Raw genomic sequence first — 26,408 nt, forward strand, 5'->3', positions numbered from 1 at the left:
ACACTTTGCCAAATATTTATTCGGTTTTGTTTACAATTTTAACGATTAAAAATTGAAATCGGATAGAGTACAAATAAACTCAATTAAATAAATAAGCACGTAATCATTTGTACCTGAAGAATAAAAATCCTTCGAATTTTGCACTTTTTAATACCATACGTTAATAATAAGTTTTTCTCACGCGATGTTTAACCAAAGGCCAACTTTCAAGGGCTACGTGCTTTCTGCTTTAGTTTACAATATGTTTGAAAAATTAAGCTTGACCTTACGGACATCAACTATTTACAACTTAGTAATTGTATCTTAATGATTATGATGGTAGCGTGTTGTAGTGTAACTAACTAATATAAAATAACGCAATTATATTCTATATTTATACAAGTATACAATAAAATTTGTACTATAGCTAAAGTTTTCGAATCCCTAATTTATACACATATATTATATGTATAATCATGTCAAAAATTACATAAATGAAAATCAGCATGGACTATTATAATAAATGCTCTACTTTGGGTAATCTGTCGCTTCATGTTTCTTATATTTCTGAATGTATTGACAGTAGCACTCAAATGGATGCCATATATAAAGATTTCTCAAAGGCCTTCGACAAGGTTAATCACTGCATTATTTTAAATAACTTGAAATCATATGGTATTTCGGATCGACTGCTAGAGTGGTGCAAAACTTACTTAATAGGTAGAATATCAAGAGTGGTAATCCATGTATGGTGTCCATCCTATCTATCTACTCTAAACCGAATTGCTTCCTCGGGAATCCCACAAGGATTGAATTTAGGACCATTGTTTTTCAATATATTTATTAATAATATAGTACCAATATTTAAAAATTGTAAAATAAAATTGAGTTTTTACGCTGATGATCTAAAATGAACTAGATTAATTAAACAATTTTCTGATGTGTTTTTATTACAGGAAAATCTGTGCAAATTAATTGAATAGTGTAATAATAAAATGAACCTAAATATTGACAAATTTTATCACATAAAATTTACTCGTAAAAAGAAAATTATACCATCCAAATATTGTGTATAAAATATAGAATAATTAATTTAATTTCAAACTGAATATAGATTAAGCTCTTGATTTAGCAAACAAATCTCTAGGGCTTGTTCTAAGATGATCCAAAGACTTGAAAAGGAGTGAAACTGTCTTAAGCCTCTTAAATTATTTCGTGCGTAGCAGATTAGAATGTTGTTGCTTAATTTGGTCACCGTGTCAAAAATTGCACATTCGAGTCGAGAATATACAAAAAAAGTTTCTTCGTCAACTATCATATCGATGTAGGATAAATTCAAAGTCTTATAACGAAATGCAATCTATTCAATATACAAAGTCGGAAGAAGAGACGAAAAATATTGTCAATTAAATTTTTATTTCATTTATTTAACAATAATTGACTGTCCGGAACTTTTATCAAAATTCTATTTAAACGTCCCTCACATTAATTTCCGTACTATGAGCCATTTCTTTTATATCAGATTATGGAAAACGCAACTAGGTAGGAAATCCATTACATCGAGATTATCGTTGTTATACATCACGATCAGTATGAAAGTAAACGATTTAGACATATGCCATGATTAAAAATCGGCATATGCAATGCAATCTGCATATGCAAATGCATAAAATACTATTTTCATAGCGTTATTGTACTTATATTAGGGTACTTTTTCATTAAAAGTGCTTATTTCCGTAGTTAGACGTGTAAGGCATTTAATATAAATAAACCATGGCCTAGACGGGATAAAGAAAATTGACGCATTTTTCAATGGCACCGTAGGAACTCTTCCTGAAGAGTTATCAGCAGGAATGGCGCCAAATTTCAAGTTTTGTCCGGTAACGTTAGTTGGCGTCGAAAGATTATTTTTAGCGTATGAATTGATATTAAGTTAATAACGTCACAAGTTTGCTGTGGAAAACCTGGAAAGATATATTATTGTTTATTTATATTAAATAAGTTATTTCTTTTTCTAGGTTTTCTAGGTCTTAATAATTATAATTAATTAAAACTATAAGGTATAATTTAAATAAATGTCAAAACCTAATTATAAACGGTTTTTTGTTTGTGCATATTTTGTTCATAAAATGGTGAAACCATTTTTTGTGCATATTTGCATGTCTAGTCATGATAATCGCCCTCAATTCAATCAAAAAATAAAGAATTTTATTTGTGCTCAATTTTAATCGTATGTTTTTATTATTTATTATATAATTTCAGTTTAAAAAATGTTTAATATACATTTTTAATGATATTCTAATGCACGATGAGACTACCTGTAAAAAGTAGAACTTTTACCTTGATAATTTTGAAATGTAGGTATATAATTTATTTTTTGTATGTGATATTGTATCTACTGTTAGTTGTCGTCTTTATAAAAAAAGCAGTGTTCCAAATTGTCTCAAGTCGGTTAACAACAAAGCATAATTAAAATGACACTTATTCCTAAATAATAAGGCTTGTGAGTGTCGGGATATCCTGATACAAAAACGTTGAGAATCCGTTATCCTAGGGTATAAGATTAAATAACTAATAGATTTAAACCTCCAGACCGGGGTTCGGCCATTAAGGTTTTTGTTTTAGAGACAAGAAAACCTGTTGTATTTTTTGTTTTATATGACGTTGTGATAAGTACAAAATTATTAATATAAAAAAAACAATGCTATAAAATAGTTGTATTTTTTTAGTAAATTATCGATGTCTTCGAATTATTTTATTTAGTATGAAAAATACACTTATAATAAAATTATTTTTTGTATATAGCAACCGCAACACATACCTACTGTGATATTAAACTCAATTGAAATATGAAACTTATCATTCGTTAGTTTAATTTAATTTTCTAAATATAGATAGCGGGTAGAGAATAACAGAATATGCTGTTATAATCCATTAATAGCTTCCAAGAGTAGAAAGATAGTAAATTGAAGGTATCATGAACATTATTACATACTATAAAAGAAAGTCGCGACAGATTTTGATGCGGTTTTTTTAATAAATAGAGTGATTCGAGGGGAAGGTTTTATTTAATACATGGACAATATAGTAGAGAAACATTATAGATATTTTATCAGAAATACATTATATTTTATGAATTATCGTGCAAATAGCAGAAACGTACTCAATCACTAAATATTGCGAGCGATTTTTGAACAGGAACTGTTAGAAGTAAAAATCAATTATGGTTAATCCTAAAATTATTACAACTTGTTTTTATTTTATTTGTTAGTAGCTTAGATTTCTTGTGTTTAAATTATTTATCAATATATTACTCACTACCAAGAATAATGCTGAAAAGTTGAAATTAATATGTATAAACACAAACTTAGCTCACTAGAACTTAAAAATACCTACACAAATCAAGATAATATTGACAATATGACATAATATTGTTTTCATTTTTTATAGTATAGAAGTCTGAAGTTATATAATTAGTACGTTAATAAACAATCAAGCTTTTTTGTAAAGCATTTCATCTTTTAAAATAAATTAAGAACCAAGTTTGTTATTCTTGTGCATTATCTTTACATCTTAATTAGTTAAGTAAAAAAAATGTATTTTTGAGTGCTAATAAAAATTCCTTCAGATAATTTTTTTCTAGACAGCATTCTGAATCAAATCACTCATATTTTAAGAATCTTTATAGGTATTTCACTTTCAAATTTTTTTTTAATTAATTGAATAGCTATAACAGTAGTTTTGTAGTATCTTATAATTTATTTTTATTTATTTACTTAATTTGTAAATTTCGAACTATTCTATAGTTTATAAAAAATGGCAACCCTGACTAATATATCTGTAATGTCCCTAAACTAAAATACAATAAAAACATCATTTGACAAGTCACATTATTGCATTGTACTTTATCAATTATCAGGCGTGACTTTCGATATTGTAGCCTTTAATTTATAATAAAATAATAAAACTGAGCCTGTAATCTCGATCGTATCTATCAATCTCTGTCGTGGCTTCTAATCATCAATTCATCACAATGGTGAAATAATCTGTACCTTTTTGGCGCAAATATAAGCCAAACAAAAGAGAGAAAAAAAAATCTTAATTCCTATAATATTAATTTAAAGTGCAATGAGAAATTGTATTTTGTAAAGTACGTGATTAAACAAAGTCAATTTGTACTAATGGTTAAATTTCAGCCTATAATAAATGTTATATTAAGTGGAGTGGTTAAATATATAGTCAGGGATTTCAATACAGCTGTACAAGTAAAATAAGGATTTCATCTCGTGCTGTTTAAAATGTACGTACGTAAAAAGTGATCCTTATATTAAAAGTATTAGCTGCAGTTATTGATAAAATCATCTCTGAAGTAGAGACAACTCTAAAAATATTTTAATCATTGTTGTTCATCGGTTTCCACCATTGGAATAGCGCGGTGAAATATGTTCCAAACCCTCTTCTTAATGAGAGAGCCTTAGCCTGAGCCTTAGCCCAGCTGTGGGAAATTTACAGGCTGTCATCTTACTTTTTTACTTTACAATTTTTTTATTCATCGGTATGTAGTGCGTTCGATTTAAAGTAAGATGTTTTTGTTGCTATACAACAGTATATATTTTTACAGAACAATGGGGTTCTCCATGGCTGATTATAAATATAATTGTTTATTTTCGTTACCTAAGTTACGAGGATACGGCTCGGATCGCCTCATGGTTGGGTTACAGTTGTGCAGGTATCGCCGGTAGTGTGGCGGCAGTGCCATAGTAATAATATTATCACAAACCTGACAGCGTTAACAATGGCTTCGCCCGCGCCCTAAGAAGACACAGCAGTAACTAGCAGTATTAACCGATAGTATATTAATCAGATTAACAAATAATTAGCATTGTTTTATCACGGTTTATCACGTTACTGCTTTTGTATTATGGAATGCTTTATATTTATTTCTTAGAGCCAATCTCTATCTCAGCCGCAATCTATTCTCCCAAACATTGAAATGGTTAAATATATTTATAGAATATTGCTCGAATTTAATTTTTTAAAAGTTTGTTATATAGGTACATATTTCGATATCGCGGAATTTCATTCTTATCTATATATTTTTGATATCGTTGTATATATTTTGTTTCTACTGTTAAAATATATCGTATACGTAAGTAAAAGTAATTAAATTGTCTGTATTTAAAACAAAATGTTATTGATTCGGTAATGACTAATGATAGTGTTAAGAGTATAACTGTATACACAATTACACACTAGCGCCCCTACATGTTGTTGTGCGCAGTTATTTTACCTCTGACACCTATCAAAGAGACTGCGCGTTAGGTTGGCATTACTGACTGTCTGAGTATTCAGAGCTTGAGATACGAAAAATTCAGTGATTAACAAGGGTATGTAAAATAATGTTGCCTGCTAATAAATAATTCCTATAAGAAAAAAAATTATGTACTTCACTAAAATATTATAATTTAAGATTAATGATTACTTAAAATTACAATATTTACAATTGAATAGTTTTGTACAATATGGATCATGTATATGGTATGGCATGCACTATATTTAGTAAAAGTATTTTCTAAGTGCGTTTAAGTGAAAACTTTAATTTAATGGTGAACGGTACCTTTAAGTGTCAATTATATGTTGTAGGTTTTCTAGTAGTTTTTCTGAGAAATCCATCAGCACCATTACCGAAGAATTTGAAACTGCTGCTACCACGTCTTGAAAAACTTCCAAATCGAAAAAAGGTACATTCAATGGAAAGTGGATACCGATTTTGAGCTTTGTAGAATAACAAAATAAAATCCACGAAATGTACGCAGTCACGAAAGTGGTTCCAACGTTACAAAACTTTTAGAGTTAAAGATCGATATTGATTTTAAAAATGGTCGTACTAAATAGGCTCTTTGACTGGTTTTTAAAAACCATTTTATATTATTTAGTAGAGGTTAAGGAACCCAGTAAAAGTATATTTTTTTAAATCTAGTACATATTTTCCGAAAAATATCATATTAAAAATTCCATATTTAAATAACGCGCGAAAACGTTACTTAAACGATAATATGGCGCTGCAATGGGGTCGGTGACGTCACTTTGCTGTATTTTAATCTGTGGTACATGTAGTAGAAAAGCAAGGTTTACGAGAAAGTGACTTCATCATAAGCCCGGCCAATCAGGAGCGTTTTGTGTCACGTGACAAACGTTTGAAAAAATGCATTTTTATTTATTGATTTTTGAATAAATTAAGTATTATTTTCATTTAAAAAAATTTAAAAAAATGCGGCTGTAAATAATAAATCGTAATGGAAACATTTGACATAGTAATTTAGAGACATCACTACCTCAATGTTACGGAGAGACGGTCTATATATAACACTTTTAATCAACATTTACTTCTTATTTTTGCATATTATTTATTTTGTTTTATTTTCTTCTGTTTTCAAACCTAAACTTACATCTTAAAAAAATAGTACTATAAATTTATAATTTATAACTTGGCAACCCTAAGCAATTGAAATTTGTAAATCCCCTGACTTCGCAGTTCGCACTACTCGGTGCAAATGTAGTGTCTGAGTGTGAGTAATGCAGTCGGAACCTATAAATACGACGTTTTACTCGAGACACACCTATAGTTCACATTATTTAGTCGGATTTGTGTCATTATTTTGTGAGCAAGGATTTTTAAATAATCTATCTAATTGTAAACCGGTACGTAGAATATTTTTTTTAATAATCGAGTAACTCCTGATATAATTTTAATTAGTTTTACGTTACTTTGTAAATCATTTATGAAAATATGAATATAGCATTTTACTCGGTGGTAGGGCTTTGTGTAAACCCGTCTGGGTAGGTACCACCCACTCATCAGTTATTCTACTGCCAAATAGCAGTACTCAGTATTGTTGTGTTCCGGTCTGAAGGGTGAGTGAGCCAGTGCAACTACAGGCACAAGGGACATAACATCTTAGTTCCCAAGGTTGGTGGCACATTGACGATGTAAGGAATAGTTAATATTTCTTATAGCGTAATTGTGTGATATGGGATGGTGACTACTTACCATATAAAATACCTTACATCCTTGTTCATTTATACTTGAAATTTGAGACAAATGCTTCACATAATATTGTTACATGTACGTCATACTTTCTTATTAAACAACATGAATTAAATATGACAGGGTTTGATTTTAGTCAGGAACAGCTTTAAGGTTAATTTTCACAAACAATTATCATTTCTAAAATGTTACAATTGCTTTAGAAAAAATGGGGCTTCTCACGGCGATAGCTGTTAATGCAGTTGGTGGAATCGTTATCTATGGCACGGGAGGCCTGGGGGCTGCCTGGGTCGCACCCTGGTTAGGTTTCGGAAGCGCAGGAATTGCTGGAGGCAGCATGGCAGCAGCTGCCCAGTCTTACTATGGAAACCTCGCGGCTGGCAGCATAATCTCAAAGTTGACAGCGATAGCTATGACTGCACCAACACCCTAGGTAATATTCTTTATTATGATGCTTATATTATATTAAAACTGAGATTAATCAATATGATAAGTAACTTGTTGATAAATATAATTATTATCTTGAATAAAATGAGTGTAATGCATGTAATTTGAATACTTCATTTAACAATATAACAACATACTGTGTATTGTTGATCAGAGGTTTAATACATAAACAACATTTTTTACTTTTAATAATAATAATAACAACTAATATTTTGATTATAAAACAAAACAAAAATATGTATGATAAGTTAATTCAAACTTCATAAATTAAAGTAAAATGTATATGGAGGTATAATTGCATATCAAAGATGTATATAAAAATCAAACTACAATTAAAAATTTAAGTTACATTTACAAGTAAAACTATATAAAAAGTATTTTTGTAAAATAAACATATATCTATACATTTTATCTGATATTATACAATGAAATAATTAATAAATGATTGAATTATTAGTAATTTTAGTGTTATTCAATGTAATATGAATAATTCTGGAAATACCTACACATGAAATGAAATAAAAAATTATACATTATATTTCATAATGTAATTTTATTATATATTTTAAATAACATTTTCATTTCCTTTGCACATACAGGTATGGAGCAGCAGCAGCACTGAAAATGAAATGAAAATTCTATTTTGTGTGGATACATGCATGAAATAAATTTTATAGTGGATAATACTTTTGTTTTATTAAAAATATCCCAAGGTGAAAAATGTGGAATGGAATAGTGATTTTTTTTTTAATTTTTATTCTTCATTTTTTTTAAATTGTATGTTTATGTCACTGAAAAATATAAAATAATTCTCATTAAGTCTTTGTGTTGGTTAAGAAATTTATATGTCAAATGGATTTGCTGGTTCAGAAGAATTGTGATATTTAATAGCGGTTACATTATAATGTATTATGTAGGACTTTATTGTTTTTCTACGTTACATATTACTGAGATTTTACGCACTCTGTTGCAGTCAATGAACCACAACTCATTCGGTCAAATGCAAGCGACCAAAAGTACATGAAAGTTGTTCGATTGCAACAAATATAATAAGACACAAATTAGATGTAGCATCGGAAAATGCAATGGAATGAAAATAAAACCGGTTACTGCCGATTTACACAACCAATAGAAATAGCTCCCTATCGCGCCATTCGACGCTATTCGTCGGTATAGATTCACGCGTAAAAAGCAAGTGCACGTAAATCGACGCGTCAAATTGACGAATATATTAGGTCATATGATATTACAAGTTATTACGTTTGTGCAAAGATCATATTCGCGTGAGAAATAAATATTGATAATTTGGGATAGCGTACTTAAGTCGGATGTGATCGGTTTTACGAATTTTGCCGATGCGACATCTAAGTTGTGTCGTACTATACATACTAGAGCTTAATTAATTTGGTAAATTTTTGTTGAGTCCCAAAAAAGGCATTATTTTATATACATTTTATAAATACGAAAGTAAATTTGCTTGTCTGACTGTCGCTCTCTTAGTCTTCATTGGATTGGCTTTTTTTATGGCAACTCACCTGATGAGAACTGACTACACATGATCTTGGTTACTGGTTGGTTGCAGTTTTAAAAAAAAAATGTAGGTACACTCTTCTTGAAGGTCGTAATGATTCTTACGCCCTTTACATCTAAAATTATTCCTATGTCATTCTTTAAGTTTCATTATTTAAGTAAAAAGGTTCCTACGATGAAACGACCAATAAATAACAGAATGGAAATGATTCTACTTTATTTAAAATCATAATATTATTTTATAGATATACAATAAAACTCCTGTCGAAATCTTTTTTTTATTTACTAAAAAAGTATCCAATACTTAAGTAGGTATAATGGAAAAAAAAATGGTAAATTTTTGATTAAAGTCCCATCATAACGAGGTTAGAGTATAATCCTCTGAGTTGAATGAGCTGCTCATGTGTGCCGAGCTCTGCAACGCGCCCTTCGTGAAGGACACAAATTTTGTGGGCGTCTCGCACTGCGGTCAGGCGATGCGCTATGAGTACACACGTACGGTCGACTGAGGCGCTGTCCAGTGCCGCTTGCACTAACTAAAATAGTGATTATCATGTGTCAAATCTATTCGATTATAGTTAACGAGACTAAGAACTAGCGCGCACTGGTGACTTTTGTCACGGTGACTGTTTCGTCACTCTTGTCGAGTCCTATATCCATAAATATGTATGGAGTTGCGCGCACGTTACGATGTGACAATTGGGTGACATTTGTGTCTGCATCTGTACATATTCACGGACTTGACAAGAGTGACGAAACAGTCACCGTGACAAAAATAACCAGTTCGCGCTAGTTCTAATTTGTTTATTATCATGATCTGTGAAGGAAAATTAAAAATACCCGTATCACCATTTAAAAAACTGAGTTCAGCATCACTTTAGCAGTTGGGGTTCCTACTACGACTAAGACGTATAAGGCAGACACGTGTAGAGCAAGGATACAACAGACGTCCCATACAACAAACGTAAGATTAAATATTAAATACATATATGATCATCCAAATTAAGAAAAAATATTTATATTTTTGTATTTCCTCCATGTAAGCAGTAATATACCAATAATACTTAATATTTTTCTGCTTCATTTTAAAGGGCGAGAGAGCAAATCCAATTACAGGCATTTAATCATGGACTCCAAGGGGCATATCGGTAATTCTTAATATTTTGTACAGAGTCTATGGCTGAGACCACTGCCGATCAGGTGCACCATATTTTACAAATACATTAATAATTAATATATTGTTAACGCAAACCTTTGAAATACATTGCGTAGGAGCAAAATCAGAAATTGACAAATCAGAATGTTGATTGTACTCCTTTAGTAACGTAATTGCTTTACCAGTGTTTTATGGGCATTTACCTAATGGAACCAATGAATCGATAGGCATAACCTATCTATCATTGACACTAGATTCAACTGAACTGTGCATAAATAATTGATACTTACTTATTTTAGTGTTTATTGTATTGTATTTACCTTTTGACTTTCATTGTCGAGTGCACTGGTCGCTTCGTCAAGTAGGAGTATGCAGGGATGTCGCACGAGAGCCCTTGCTATTGCCACCCTCTGCTTTTGGCCGCCAGATAACTGTACACCTCTCATACCTATTTCAGTCTCATAACCCTGTTATATCAATTGAGATGTATCAATATCACTATCAGGTTTCTAGTCTTGTTCAATTGCTAAATCATTAGATGTGTACCTATTTATTTGAGTCAGAATATGAATGTACAATGAGAGTCGAGATGGCTCAGTGGTTAGAACGCGTGCATCTTAACCGATGATTGCGGGTTCAAACCCAGGCAAGCACCGCTGACTCATGTGCATAATTTGTCTTTATAATTCATTTTATGCTCAGCGGTGAAGGAAAACATCGTGAGGATTCTATGAAATTTGTCACATGCAACCTGCATGTGACAAATTTCATAGAAATTCTGCCACATGTGTATTCTACCAACCCGCATTTGAACAGCGTGGTGGAATATGTTCTAAACCTTCTCCTCAAAGGGATAGGAGGCCTTTAGCCCAGCAGTGGGAATTTACAGGCTGTTGTTGTTGTTGTTGTTATAAATGTACAAATTTGCTTAACGCAATTAAGGATATATTCACTCTTCTAAATCCCTCACTGAAATGAATTGAAAGTTACCCGTGGCAAAGAAACAATGAAATTGTGAATGTGGGCTTGTTTCGCCGCTTCGATCACATCCGCTTCCGATACTGTCCGCGAATTATCACCGTAGGCGATGTTCTCGAGTATGCTACGATCAAAGAGCACAGGCTCTTGGGCTACTAAGCCGAAACTAGCACGTACATCGTTGAGGCGTAATTTATTAAGAGACACATCATCTAAAAACTGTAGAAACATAATAAAATAACGGTATAGTTTAATCCTATTTGGTACCAATCCATCTCGATTGTTAGATTTACCTTCACCAAGTTTAAAATACAATATGCAATTATGAGTACGCATTCCTGACAGACTTGTGGCATCCCATTAAAGTAACAAAAAATTTGAAGATTTTTTTATGAAAAAAATTAGTATCGCTTAATTGCCTCACTAACGAATAATAGAATCAAAATGCTTCAAACTATAGACTACTTATAGATATTTATTTTTGTACACCTCTGGAATGAAGTTTCTAATGGGCAGTCTTCAAAAAATTTAGTTATGTTAGTGAAAAACTTACGACTTCACCATCATCGGGGTCGTAATATCTCTGTAATAATTGAATAACTGTACTCTTTCCGCAACCGCTCTCACCAACAATCGCAATCGTTTTGCCGCGATTTATCTGTATAGAAAACCAATTTATCTTTAGCGAACTTGACTCTCACCAATATTCGGACATTTTTTTTTTATGGTATAGGTTGGCGGACGAGCAGATGGGCCACCTGATGGTAAGTGGTCACCATGACCCATAGACAATGGCGCTGTAAGAAACATTAACCGTTCCTTAAATCGTCAATGCGTCAACAACCCTGGGAACTAAGATATTATGCCCCTTGTGCCTGTAGTTACACTGGCTCATTTATCCTTCAAACCGCAACACAACAATACTGAATACTGTTATCCTACTACTATTATAAAGGCGAAAGTTTGTATGTATGGATGTTTGTTACTCTTTCACGTAAAAACTACTGAATGGATTTGAATGAAACTTTACCACAATATAGCTTATACATCAGAATAACACATAGGCTACAATTTTTGAGGTTTCTAATGTGAGGTCGTAAAAAACACATTTTTTGCGCTTACATTGCAAACGCTGACTGAATCCTACAAGATAGATCAAAACAATGTACTACAGTATTGTACAACTTAAAAAGGTCTACAAAAAAGTCCGTGATGGTATATGTTTGTCTCTTAGGAATAACCCACAATAACCATTTTTTATCCTTTACTTTGTAAGAGAAATAATGACTTATTTACGAAGCGATTTTAAGTGATTACTAGACTAGACGGGACGAACCTGAAGTCCACGCGAACGAAGTCGCGGGAAAAAGCTAGTTTAGAATAACTGATGAGTGGGTGGTACCTACCCAGATGGGCTTGCACAAAGCCCTACCGCCAAGTAAGTACAATTTTTTTCATGAACGTTCTATCCCAGAATATGTGTCAATGATTTGTATATAGAGATCAAGAAATAAATTGGTGATCAGTATACCTCCAAATCTAAGCCACGGAGAACCGTTACATTGGGCCTGGTAGGGTATTCAAAATTAACTCTTCTGAAACTGGCATCACCGCTTGCTTTCTATAAAACGTTATGTTTTAAGAGTTTGTTTCAAACATCTTAGTTGAGAAGTGTTTTAATTATTGTATGCAACTTAAAGAACATTAAATACATAAATTTGTTGTGATACATCATATACTTTCATACTATTAAACATGCTTATAATTAAGACAAGGCTATGGGTAATAAATAAAAAAATACTAACAAAATGATCTACAGGTTTGTCAGGATTCGTGATAAGAGGTTTGGTATTCAGTAGTTCTAATATCCTTGCAGCTGCTTTTGTACCCTTCTGGAAATCGGGCGCATATGCAAATGCATTCTGAACCTGAGACGACGCCATTTGCAATGCTTGGGTAGCACTGATTATAATAATAATAATAATGTCAAATCTAGGCGAATTAGGTTATTGGAATACGTATAGTAGGACACAAATTAGATGTAGCATCGGAAAATGCAATGGAATGAAATTAAAACCGATTACTGCCGATTTACACAACCAATAGAAATAGCTCCCTATCGCGCCATTCGACGCTATTCGTCGCTATAGAGTCAGAGAAAGCAAGTGCATGTAAATCCACGCGTCAAATTGACGAATTCACAATTTATTACGATTGCGCAAAGATCATATTCGCATGAGAAATAAATATTGATAATTTGGGATAGCGTACTCAATTCGGATGCGATCGGTTTTACGAATTTTGCCGATGCGACATCTAAGTTGTGTCGTACTATAAATCATTTAGAAAATGTAACGAATTCGAATAAAATTTTAGCTGTATGAGTAGAAATTCATATGATGTATTTAAAAAAAAACTTACATTAGTATGTTCTGGTATGCAATTCCCTCAGTTACTATTAGTTGGGCGCCATAGGTGAGGGCTGTAGCGTTCACAAAGTTGAATATGGAGCGAGAGAGGCCCCCGACGATGCCGCGCCAGTGGGCAGCGCGGCGCGCCGGAGCCAGCGCCGGTAGCAGCCGCTCCGCGTACTGTTGCGCCACGCGGCGCTCCCGACCGAGGCAAGCCACCGTGTGGATGTTCGAAACCGCCTCCACAGCTATCTTTTGTTATAAATAGCATGATTAGTTGTTTGATTATCACTTTCCAATTAATATCGTTGACTTACACAGGTACTTTACTTGGTGGTAGGGCTTTGTGCGAGCCCGTCTGGGTAGGTACCACCCACTCATCAGTTATTCTACCGCCAAATAACAGTAGTCAGTATTGTTGTGTTCCGGTTTGAAGGGTGAGTGAGCCAGTGTAACTACAGGCACAAGGGACATAACATCTTAGTTCCCAAGGTTAGTGGCGCAGTGACGATGTAAGGAATAGTTAATATTTCTCACAGCGTCATTGTCTATGGGTGATGGTGACCACTTACCATCAGGTGGCCCATATGCTCGTCCGCCAACCTATACCATAAAAAAAGGTACATTTATTACTCAACAGGCTGTGTAGTATTGGTAAATTTAGAAAAGGATGAGCATTTATGAATTCCCACTACCGACCGAATAATCTTATAATGACTATAATCAAAAGACAAAATTTAATTATTCTGTACCTTAGTACTATTTTCGAGAGCCTTTGCGTATCCAGAGGATTCCTTATCAGTGGCTACGCCTTGCTGCCAAATGACAAAGACAATGATCGGGAGAAACGATAATGCAACGAGAGCGACGCGCCACTGGAACCAAAGGGCGAGGAACAGCGCCAGACCAACGGAGCCCACGCCTTGCAGTATAATACCAATTCGTTGACCTGTGGCCTGGAAAAGTTAGCAACACTGTACAACTTAACGATCATTCCTTAATACATTTAAGGAGAATGTAAGACAGGGTAGGCATTTTCAAAGTGAATGCTGCATTAACTGTTACAGATACACAAAAACTGAAACACTTTCATAAGAGATTTATTCGCCTTCAACATACAACAACAACAGCCTGTAAATTCCCACTGCTGGGCTAAAGGCCTCCTCTCCCTTTGAGGAGAAGGTTTGGAACATATTCCACCACGCTGTTCCAATGCGAGTTGGTGGAATGTGGCAGAATTACTATGAAATTTGTCACATGCAGGTTTCCTCACAATGTTTTCTTTCACCGCTGAGCACGAGATGAACTATAAAGACAAAGTAAGCACATGAAACAGCGGTGCTTGCCTGGGTTTGAACCCGCAATCATCGGTTAAGATGCACGCGTTCTGGTTAGAACGTTAAAATTAAACGTTAACCGTTAAACAAAATGTTTACAGAAAATCCTAACAACGGTCTCATCCAATGGGAAGTGACTACGACCGCTCCTACCCGCAACGTCGTAGGGGTTGCAAGAGCGTTGCCTTAAACTTTTTACCGGGCTTTTGTACTACAACAGATTAACGTAAAATATTCTTCAGGCATCCCTTTCAGTCTCCATATCTATGAATAGTCTATGAATGTCTTTATGCGCTGATATTTTCACATATTTGTTGAATCACAAAAATCGCATCAGTTGCTTTCCGACCGAATGAGAAACCGAAAAGATTTTCGTATTTTCACTATCCTATCTTAACCTTCGTTCAAAACTTTCTCCCATTCGTTCATACTATGTAACGCTAATTTTCAGCGCCTCGCTTTTGTTAAAGATGCTCATCTTTAACCAGATAACTGTTGCGCCATTCATCAGTTACGGCTATCTCCCGCAACAACTTATTTAAAAATCAAGCTAACCTCTTCCATCCATATACCCAACAAGTAACAACTTTCGTAACTCTATTGGTAATAAAGAAACCAATTGAATACAAATAAAAAAAACTACTTCACTTAATTTGAATTTTATAAAAAAACCTGTCTAAACCTAAAACATGTTCCATACTTACGCCTTGGACGAAAGCGGCCTCGGCAGAGAGTCGGGCGCAGAGCGCTCCCGTAGAATTGGCACGATCATCAAAATAAGCAACATCTTGACGCAATAAATGAGTGAACATCAACAGGCGTAACCTTTCGGTCAAATACGCACCAGCACTGCCGAAGGAAATAGTCTGCGGATATAATTAATATTAAGAAAATAAAAAAGGAATTGCATTACAGAAAAATCCTTAACGAAAAATAGGGAAACTATTATATCTATTAAAATAGTATTTATGACTTCTTTTTCATTTAAGGATATAGGTATATTCCCACTTTAGAAATTAACATGTAAACAGTATTTTTTAGTAAGCGGACTGTTGTTGTAAATGGCGTCCTTGTTAATCACTAATATAAGATATTATCTTACTTCAATTAAATTAGACAATCCTGCCGCAAAACCAATGCAGATACAGATAATTGAAACCACTTTCACTTTATTTAACAAGTGCTCGGGGTCAGGATTAGCCATAGACTGTAACATAATAGAATGAAAACTCTTTTTTTTAAATCGAAAAGCGTTCGGATCAAAAGGCTAATTAAGGCTAAGAATAGCTCTTACCCCAAATAAATCACCAAAAGCAACTATGAATAATGGCATAGCAAAGCCACCAATGATCGAGCACAAACTACCCAAAACGATAGTCTTCCACTCGGGTGCATTAAGCGCTATCACTTGCCAAAAGGATAGCGACGATTTTTCTTTGATTTCTTTGATATCCTCGAAAAGATAGCAATTTAATATGTATTATATTTATTTAATGCAAATATCCACCATTAAATTGTATAGATTTACTTAACACTTACTTCGAAAACCTCCACAGAATGCTTTGATATTTCTTTCAGTTTTCGTATCGGCTCGTGAGCTTAAAAGATACGACTCGATTGTAAATCCAACAGAAATATAACTATTAGATGACACAAATTAGATGTAGCATCGGAAAATGCAATGGAATGAAAATAAAACCGATTACTGCCGATTTACACAACCAATAGAAATAGCTCCCTATCGCGCCATTCGACGCTATTCGTCGCCATAGATTCTCGCGTCAGAAAAAGCAAGTGCATGTAAATCGACGTGTCAAATTGACGAATATATTAAGTCATATAATATTACAAGTTATTACGTTTGTGCAAAGATCATTTTCGCATGAGAAATAAATATTGATAATTTAGGATAGCGTACTCAATTCGGATGTGATCGGTTTTACGAATTTTACCGATGCGACATCTAAGTTGTGTCGTACTATAATACATAATATGTACATATTATACTTTAACGTGTGTGTGTGTGTGTTCTGTGTCTTACCGTTATTGACGTCAAATGGCATTTCTGGTTTATTTATATCGATGAATTCAGATGTCCTAAACATTTTGTAATACAAGCCCTTTTGATTCATCAGTTCCTCGTGATTCCCCAACTCAACCACCCGGCCCTCTTTCATCATGTATATCATGTCCACTTTTCGTATAGTTGATAATCGATGCGCTACTATTATAGTCGTTCGTCCTTTTGTTGCCTGGATCGATTACAGTTTTAAAAATGTTTATAATAAAAACGACACGGGTTAAGGGAAAAAGTGTAGATTTGTGATTATATCTATAAAGTTACAACAAAAAATCAAAGGCATATTTTATTAAGTCAATGACATGATTTCACAAATTATTCTAATATTATTTTTTATATAAAAAATTAAATTAACCTCATTTAATGCGTCCTGTACTTTAGATTCCGATAGTGTGTCGAGAGCACTAGTCGCTTCGTCGAGTAAAAGAATGCGAGGGTTTCGCACAAGGGCGCGTGCAATGGCTATTCTTTGCTTCTGCCCACCTGATAGAGAGGTACCACGGTCTCCCACTATCGTATCATAACCCTGCAAATTTAAAAATCTCAACCAATGTGTTGAAGTCGCAGCATATTTCATACGTTATTATTTAACATCATATCCATCACACGTGTAAGAGCTATGGAATTATATGCGTTAAAGTGTGTTTATATCTTTATTTTACTTGCATTTTGCTCCAATATTAAACTGTACAGACCCGAGCAGGTAACTTGTCTGTCATGCACATGAAAGATTTATACAATTAAATACTAAATAAATACTACAATTATCGTCTGTTAAACTGCATTCTCTATTTTTTATTCTAATATTTTTACAATAATTACTGGAATCAAATGTGTAATATATAAATAATATGTATCATCATGAGTACATATTTTATTTTTATGATTGTGTGTATTCAACAATGTTTTTTTTTGTGAATTACATTCATACATGTGGCAATATATCTCATGATGACCTTTAAATATACAAATTAAGTACAATAGTACTATATTGAGTACAATTTAGAATTAATTCACAAAACAATTAACAAAAACATCCAACCGTTAACGATAAACGACAACTAATATTTCAACAACAAGGCTATTCTGTAACAAGAAACTTGAATCTCACCGCAGAACACGAAATTAAAATTTCAGAATGTGATATGGGATATTGACTATAGTAATTATAAAAAATATATTATACAAGTATCGGAATGGCGGATCACTGAAGGTGAGTTGTCAACATTTCACGAGTGAAATATTAAGCGAATTCTTACAGAATCGCTCAGAAGTCTGGCATTCCATCTATAATACATAATGTTCCATACGAAATATATTAATAATATTGTATATAAAAGGGCTCACAGATGGTAACATCATGATGAAGTCGTGCGCATAGGCCTGCTGCGCGGCTTTCATTACATCGACATCAGAAACAACATCGTGTCCGTAGCGAATGTTTTCACGTATGCTCGTGTTAAAAAGCACAGGCTCTTGGTTAACCAATCCGATCTGACTACGTAACCATCGCACAGATAATTCACGGACATCATTACCATCTATCTTTACCTGTATTTAAAAAAGAAATGTTTACTACATGTATGTGACTATAGTGTCTAGATTATATGTGTCATAAGACGACATGGTTGAAGAAAATTGTTGGTTATTTTTGTATCATGGCTAAAATATATTTTAGCGATTTCCGTAATCGAAAATAAGCAGACCTATTCTGTATGACCTAACTGACGAACTACTAAACCAATGTACAGCCGGGGCAAGAAAAGGTTCGTCACCTTTAGATCTATTTTAGTGTGCTCAGTAAGAGCGATAATATGCTTTACCGATCGAGAATAAGATATTGCGTCGCAATGATTTGATGTTTAGATTTGAAAGGTATTAAGAGCTTAAGACTTGATAAAGGAATTAATTTGAAAACTGACGAAGGTTCTCTTACTCTGACTGTACATAGAACTCATATCAAAAGATGCAGCGCATTTCGCGTTAGATTTTATTACATAAATATATTATATAACTTACACTACCATCAGCAACATCGTAGTATCTTGATATGAGAGCAACGACGGTGGACTTGCCACAGCCAGATTTTCCCACAAGAGCTACAGACTGACCACTCGATATATTGATATTCACATCATGCAGTACCTAAAGTGCCTACTACATATTTATATATTATTGACACCTATATAAAACTTTAACACTTTAAGGGTATGTTTGCTAGAAGGTATAAATGTGATGGAATAAATGTGTTGTAAGTGTTAACCATCCTCTACACCGCCAATATGGTACACTGGCTCACTCACCCTTCAGACCGGAACAAAACAATACTACTTATGTATCGCATTTCCCGTTAGAATACATGCTAACCAGAGGGGACAGCATGAAGCCCCTAATTTTGTTAAAATGGGACAAAAAAAAATTAAGAAGCTTAGCAATTAATTCCTAAGATTATTTTCTACTGACATTATTACGTGGTTAATATTATGATTAAAATTAACACGAGCTTGTCAGTACATAAAAAGACCGTGAAGATTTCATATGTGTTAAATGAAGTTTTGACCCGCGCTTGATCAACTTTGTGGGATAAGATTATAACTAACTCTATGTGAGGAGACATTTGCCCAGCATTACATTTTCATTTTAACTTCATATCTATTTAACTAGCTATAAAGCTGGTGCTAGAATAGCGGGAAGATTAAAACTTTTAAATCTTTACTAAATGGTCAAAATGTTACGTTCCTTTTACTTTGTTACACCTGCAGATAATATTATCAAAATCCCTGAATATTGTTAATACAATATTCAGGGATTTTGATAATCTAATGATTATACTTACAGTAATTCCAGGTCGAGATGGGTACTCGAAAGATACATTCTTAAATTCTATATTTCCTTCCATTGAGTCTGGTTTAGTGCCCCTGTCTTCTAAAGTGTTTATCGTCGGTATATTATGCAATACATGAAAAATAGAAGCACCAGCACCTCGAGCTGACCCCAACGAGGTCATTAGGTTACCCATCATACCGAAATAGGATAGTGCAGTCATCACTCCAAAGAATACCTATAACATAAGAAGCCATTGTCTTTATTTGCTATCAGTGGTAAATCATTATCATTAAATAGTATGAAACAAAGTCGCTTACCGCTGTCTGTCCCTATGTATGCTTAGAACTTTACAATTAGGCAAATGATTTTGATGCGGTTTTTTAAATAGATAGAGTGGATTTATATAATACATGGGCAATATAGTAAAGAAACACTGATAATTTTAGAAATTTCTAATGTAATGTCGTAAATAAACAAATTCTGTAGTATATTTACTATCAGTATTGCATCCGTGCGAATTCGGGGCGGATCGGTAGTAAATAAACAATTGGAAAATGATATGTACAATATAAAGAGAACCTTAACAGAACGGTAATCAGTGAACATATTGTAACGCCTATAAATCTATCTTTGTAAAAATACTTACAGAAAACATAACATCGGCATTGTATCTCTGAGGCTCGTTTATTACAAGATGGATACCCAAATAAAAGGCCAAAGCGTACGAGCTGAAGATGCATAAATACAGAAACCCCATTGACAAGCCGGTGAAGAATTCTGAAAATATTAACAGGCAGTATTTATTTTAACTTCATATCTTATTGACTACTGAAATAAACATTATTTATCGTAATATTTCGAATTACCTACGTCTAGTGAAGCGAACTAGTAACGCATTATAGAAAATAGAGCACCCACTATGTTTAAAAATGATCTTGTTGCTAAAAGAAATTAATTCATCAAGCAATAGATTCCATTTCTCAAAAACAAATGACGACTACCTTTTTGAATGTGAATTCTTCTGGCGTCTGCTAGATGTATCTTGTAACGATCTATTTCTTTTTCTTGTCCGTTAAACGCGTAAACAGTTTTAATTGAACCCAAAGCTTCCTCAGCGACGGCGCTGGCTTTGCCTTTTGCTAGAGATTGCTTCTTGTACAGGCGATCGGATATCTTAAATGCATAGAATAATATATATTAATATTATAAATGTGAAAATAGCTCTGTCTGTCCGTCGCTATTTCACGTCCAAATGTCTGAACCCGAATGTGATGAAATTTGGTATGAAGCAAACTTGAACTCCAAAAAAGGACCTAGGCTGCATTTTTGTCTAACATATGACAATTGACAACCAACACCCTAAAACGCGTGTGAAGCCGTTGGTGACGTTTTAAATAAAATGTTAATTCTATGATTCGTCAACACATTTTTTAAAAAAGGTCACAAAGAAACTAGTCAAGACAAAGTTTAACAACTATTAGCATTGAACAGGGCCGTATTTAGGGGAGGGAAACCGGGGAAATTGCCTTGGGGCCTCCACATGAGTGGGGGCCACATCAGTTTTAAGCGAGTTAACAATAACAGGGATACAGTCAAATTATAATAATGTTACTACTTAATATTTTAAAAGTACCTAACCGATACAAGTAAATAAATAATAGCTTACTGATTGAAATAAAAGAGACGAATTAATTCGCAATATAATTATTAGGGTCTTCAAGCTTCCGTTGGTCTAAGGTCTTCCCTGTTTTGTGGCCTCAGGGCCTGCAGACCTTTAAATCCGATTCTGACTATGAGCATATTTCACATGTATTATAAAAAGGACCTACCATGCCAGTCAATCCCACAAGTACAAATGTAATCGGCGCGGTAGAAAGACAAAGCAACGCTAGCTTCCAACCTCTTATTAAAGCCATCAGGATACAAGTTATCGCTACTGCTGTGTCATACACTAAGGATGATACTTTATCGCCTATACCTTCCTCTAACTTTATCATATCCCTGTTAAAACGAAAAAAAAAATTAAGTAAATTACAAATAGCAAATAATTTTAAACAGTAACAAATCAAATTAAACTAAAAATAACTCAGCCATTTTCGAAGCAAAGTCACCAGTTTGATGTAAGTCGTAATACGCCAAATCTTGATTTAGTACAGCTTTCAAATAAGAAAATCTTATTCTAAATATCTGCAGAATAAAAAAGATTTAATTTTTAACCTATCGTCCATTTGCTATAAGAATGTGTTACTTTTAATACCTGATTTATTGCTGCAACATTCATAAGAGCCGTACCCAAATATCCGCCCGTAAACAGTACAAGGCCAACACAAGTATATTTTATTCCAAAGTCGTGCATAGATTTTAAAAACACCTCGTAAGAAATTTGATCCTTACTGGACTCTGCGTAGTCGATCATATTTTGAAATACGTTAGCGACTAAGGCTATCGCATACGGCATCGTCACACCCGCTATAAATATAGCCACTAACGCAACTGTAATTAGAAGCTTATCCCATTTTGTGGCAAATTGAAACTGTAAAACAACGGTTTTTGAAATAACTGTTGAAAAATATAAATAGAAATTGGAAACAACAGCCTCGCAATATTAAATTACCCTAAGTATTAAGTTTATTGCTTTCTGGATAAGTACCCCATTACGTTACGTATTATAGTTGTGTAGGTATATCTATATATTCGTATATAGCGTAAATAGAGCTTATACAACTTAGTTTTTTCAATAGTTACTTAATTGTATTATCGTGAATGTACCTACAAAACTTCAAATAACGAGATGTACCCACCAATGAAAAGTATGATATATCACTATTTGGATCCTGTTTTTTTGAATTTGTTAATTTACTGAAAATAAATGGTACGATTTAATCACTAATTTTTGTATTCTACTAAATAATATGAGAGTATTTTTATTTCGAACTTAATTTTCTCCATCAAAAATTTTAATACAGTATCTTTTTCTCGTTTATTTAATTTCGGGTATAATATAAATTTATAATATTATTGTTATTGGTCCAATAAATCAAAATTAACTAATCTTACTGACATGTACAAACACTTGACATATATAATAATTTTTAATACTTTATAAATACTGGCCAGAATTGAAAATGCGTAAATTAATAGTTTATTTCATAGAAACAGTCATTGTACATACATCTTAATATTTAATAATACAATATAATAACAGCTATATATATTTCCTTCGCCTTTTTCTCTGTGGACTTGTATCGACTACGGAGTATTTGTTTATGAAGAGTTCTTCATATATTAAACTATTCGAATCTGGACTTAAATATTGAGACATTTCCTGATAGAGAAACTTCTTATAGCAGTCTTCATTGATACTGGTTTGTACACTCACATTTTTCTTGTCATTGGGTTCCTTGCAGGTCTTTACATTTACAAAAGAGTCTTTTAATTCTAAAATTCTCTGTGAGTTTTGTTCTATTTTGTTTAACAGGGCCCTTTCCATTGATTTCATTCTAGCATCTAAATATGCAATAGTGTATTCTTGTGCATTTGGCAAAGTCTCCTCTTTAGCAAGATGAGTACCAACTTGTTGATCTGTTACTTTCGGCTGAGGTTGCTTTATTAATGACTTGCTAGATGCTTTCACAGTTGGTGGACTTTTATCATTAACTTTTATTGAATCATCAAGTTTATCTAGACAAGTTTCTAAGATATCTTTCATCCTCATATTGAACTTTCTCTTTTTTTCAATCGCTGCACTTCTTTCGGATGTAATTTTATTTTTAATTTGTGGCGTTTTTGGTAACGATTGGGCTGGTTGGCTTGGGATATAATTTACATCTGCTTCTATAGTCTTTGGTTTAGGAACCTCGGCTGTAGTAACATCAGTTTTTGGTACTCCATTGAACTCTACATCTAGAACCTCTAAAATTTTAAACTTATCAGATGGAATTTTGGTTAATGAATTGTTTATGCCTTTTTTATCACTTATATTTTCTTCTTTCTTTCTGTTTGGGATATTAATGGTGATAGAATGCGGTACCTTTTCTAGTTTACCCATAACTGGAATAGGGCCTCGAATTTCAATTTTCTTTTCAGACAAAATCTTAACTTTAGGTTCTTTTTTTACTAAAACCTCATTATTATTTTGTGATGCAGTAGTGTTTGACTGTAGTAAGCTATTGGCATTTCGTGTGTTATTTTTGTAACTGGTAGGGTTTGGCTCATAAATATTTATAGTTCCTTGCTCCTGGATAATTTCTTTGCCTCCTTCAATATCAAGGCTCAAATCAGTGTACGGAGGAACTATTAGCATAGGTTGTGGCTGTATTTTACTAACACTCTTTGAAGGCAATGTCAATGTAGTAAAGCGTGGTTTGAATAATTGTTGATTAATTTCTTGTTCATTTTTTAAACAAAATTTAGGTTTCGAAATTATATTAGTATTCTCTTTCGAGAGATTTATATTGTCTGAATGATATCTTGTGGAATCCATCACTTCTCCATTTGTGAGGAAATCTCCATATTTTAAGGAAAAATTAGCTTTTTTATCATTAAAAATAACTTCATTTTCAATATCTTCCAAAAGTATAAGATTAGGATATGACTTAGTCATCTCCTGAGATGAATCCACAAATTTACTGGGATCACAGAAGGGTCCATTTTCTGTAGGTATAGCATCAAATGTCAATTTGTCTTTCTGTAAATAAAATGTAAATCAATTTAGCGAAACTGGAATAAATTCAGAGAAAACAATATTGAATATGATATCTATATATATGAAAATATAAGCAATTGCCAGGTCATCATCCTCCTGCCCTTTACCCAATATTATTTGGGGTCAGCAAAGCATTTCTTCTCTTTCCAAACTTCTCTGTCAGACGTCATCTCACAAGTAACATTATTTCTAACCATATCCTCTTTCACACAATCCATCCATCGTTTCCTTGCTCATCCTCTACCTCTATAATAGCATATATAAGCAATTGCCAGGTGGTTATTTAATTATAAAAATAATATATAACATACAATACAGATTACAACAACTGTATGTTAACCCCTAAATACTGACTAACTATTCTAAAATACTTTAATCAAACAAAACATGCATCACATTTACATTTTCGGATGTCAAATACATTATACACATTTATTAATATAGGATTTAAAACATTTAAGACAACTAAAACTAAAATTCAAAAATTGTTCATTATATCAATCAACCAATACAAAAATATACTATAAAGAGGTAAAATCTGTTTGTTTTTACAACAGAGGTATACTCGGAGTTCCAAATAAACCAATGATCCAATGGTAAAAAAATACTATAAAATGTAATTATATTCATATCAAGTTCTTTATTAATAAGTCACAAATGTGCAAAGCCAGGGTTAGTCACTACTCTTATACTTAGTTTACTATTATAGTAGTAGCCAGTTCAAATTTATACATTTAACATTAATTAAGTTCTTCATTGTTGTTCACAGCATTGATAAAATTATATACTTTATCAATGCCTTGTGAATCATTATCAAAGATTGCTGATGAAACTAAGACAAACATTTAAATGCAGTCAATTATTACATATACAAGATAATGTCATGTCATATGACTAAGGTTGATCAAGATCAAGAGAGTTATAATAGCTATAAGATATATAAGATACATAGAGAGATAAGATGTTTGTAAAAAGATAAATATTTCACGATTTATTAAACTTTCATGAGAAGGGACATTTTTTAAAAGGAATTTGGTTATGGATGTTGATGGAAATGCTTAAATTATTACTCACACAGATTATAGAGATATACATTTACCTTATAGTTCATAAAGTTTTCCTCCTTAAAATGATGTTGACACACCACTCTATTTTTTAATTGGGAAACCTTAAGATCAAGAAACTCAAGTCGTTGTGCATTCACAAGCCACTGGTGGCATCTTACTTTCTCAAACACTGGATAATGAAACATATGTGTCTTTCCATCCGTTTTCACTGTACAATTACGATACGTACATCGGCAACCACCCATTATTAGAAATTCTGTAACAAGGTGACCCTAATAAAATAACATATTTCATTGAAACCTGCCCATACTCTTAACAACGAACAGATTTTATGTGTGTTTACTTATAACCGTATGACACTTACCACTATCCTTCTTTATTAATAAACAATATTATTTTTTTGTAGAAATAGAGCAATATAATACTAAATCTATTTTGCATATAAAATCCGTAAACATCAGTGGTAAAGAGGCACTAACTACAGTAACTATTTACGCAAATAGTAAATATAAGTTGATTTGTGATTGATTGATTCATAAATCAAGATTGTCAATGTAATTGACAATTGTCATTTTTCTTCTAATTCTTCGTTTGCGTTTCTTTGCAAACAAGACAAAGTGTAGGCACTATACAGCCTTATAATTAGCTATTTGTATTTATTATGTCTTTAGTTTTTTTTAATAGATGCTGTTATTAAATTACTACTATTTAGCTATTACTGAAATTTGTCTATGGCACAAAAATGGCTAATACCTTTTTTTAAATACGATTAATAAGACGGCCATCAAATAAGTTCCACTATGTGGCAACACTGATTCCATAGAAAAGCAATGTTGCCCATTGC

General features: G+C 32.9%; 2 protein-coding genes and 1 long non-coding RNA gene across 3 annotated transcripts; 1 reads left to right on the forward strand and 2 right to left on the reverse strand.

Moving 5' to 3' along the window:
• The first annotated feature begins 6,578 nt into the window (after nucleotides 1-6,578).
• LOC124534429 lies at nucleotides 6,579-8,158 on the forward strand. The gene is made up of 3 exons (XR_006966737.1): nucleotides 6,579-6,681; nucleotides 7,231-7,460; nucleotides 8,074-8,158. It is a non-coding gene; the product is annotated as an uncharacterized LOC124534429 (long non-coding RNA).
• Nucleotides 8,159-8,816: 658 nt separating this feature from the next.
• LOC124534159 (ATP-dependent translocase ABCB1-like) lies at nucleotides 8,817-22,734 on the reverse strand. The gene is made up of 23 exons (XM_047109865.1): nucleotides 22,594-22,734; nucleotides 22,050-22,325; nucleotides 21,879-21,979; nucleotides 21,622-21,793; nucleotides 20,794-20,965; nucleotides 20,439-20,569; nucleotides 19,803-20,027; nucleotides 18,986-19,111; nucleotides 18,314-18,517; nucleotides 17,322-17,492; nucleotides 16,928-17,138; nucleotides 16,426-16,484; nucleotides 16,181-16,339; nucleotides 15,989-16,093; nucleotides 15,591-15,752; nucleotides 14,302-14,505; nucleotides 13,560-13,801; nucleotides 12,944-13,100; nucleotides 12,670-12,759; nucleotides 11,692-11,796; nucleotides 11,151-11,357; nucleotides 10,481-10,627; nucleotides 8,817-9,540 (listed from the first exon to the last, which is right to left on the reverse strand). Exons 2-23 carry the CDS (start codon nucleotides 22,248-22,250, stop codon nucleotides 9,349-9,351), a joined length of 3,543 nt encoding a protein of 1,180 aa, XP_046965821.1. The 5' UTR covers nucleotides 22,251-22,325; nucleotides 22,594-22,734; the 3' UTR covers nucleotides 8,817-9,348.
• A 177-nt stretch (nucleotides 22,735-22,911) lies between these two features.
• LOC124534349 lies at nucleotides 22,912-26,134 on the reverse strand. The gene is made up of 3 exons (XM_047110139.1): nucleotides 25,929-26,134; nucleotides 25,597-25,820; nucleotides 22,912-24,479 (listed from the first exon to the last, which is right to left on the reverse strand). The coding sequence occupies exons 2-3, from the start codon at nucleotides 25,807-25,809 to the stop codon at nucleotides 22,998-23,000; spliced, it is 1,695 nt and encodes a 564-aa protein (XP_046966095.1). The 5' UTR covers nucleotides 25,810-25,820; nucleotides 25,929-26,134; the 3' UTR covers nucleotides 22,912-22,997.
• Nucleotides 26,135-26,408: the final 274 nt, after the last annotated feature.

The sequence above is a fragment of the Vanessa cardui genome, chromosome 12, assembly GCF_905220365.1.
Source record: "Vanessa cardui chromosome 12, ilVanCard2.1, whole genome shotgun sequence".
Taxonomy (NCBI): Eukaryota; Metazoa; Arthropoda; class Insecta; order Lepidoptera; family Nymphalidae; genus Vanessa; species Vanessa cardui.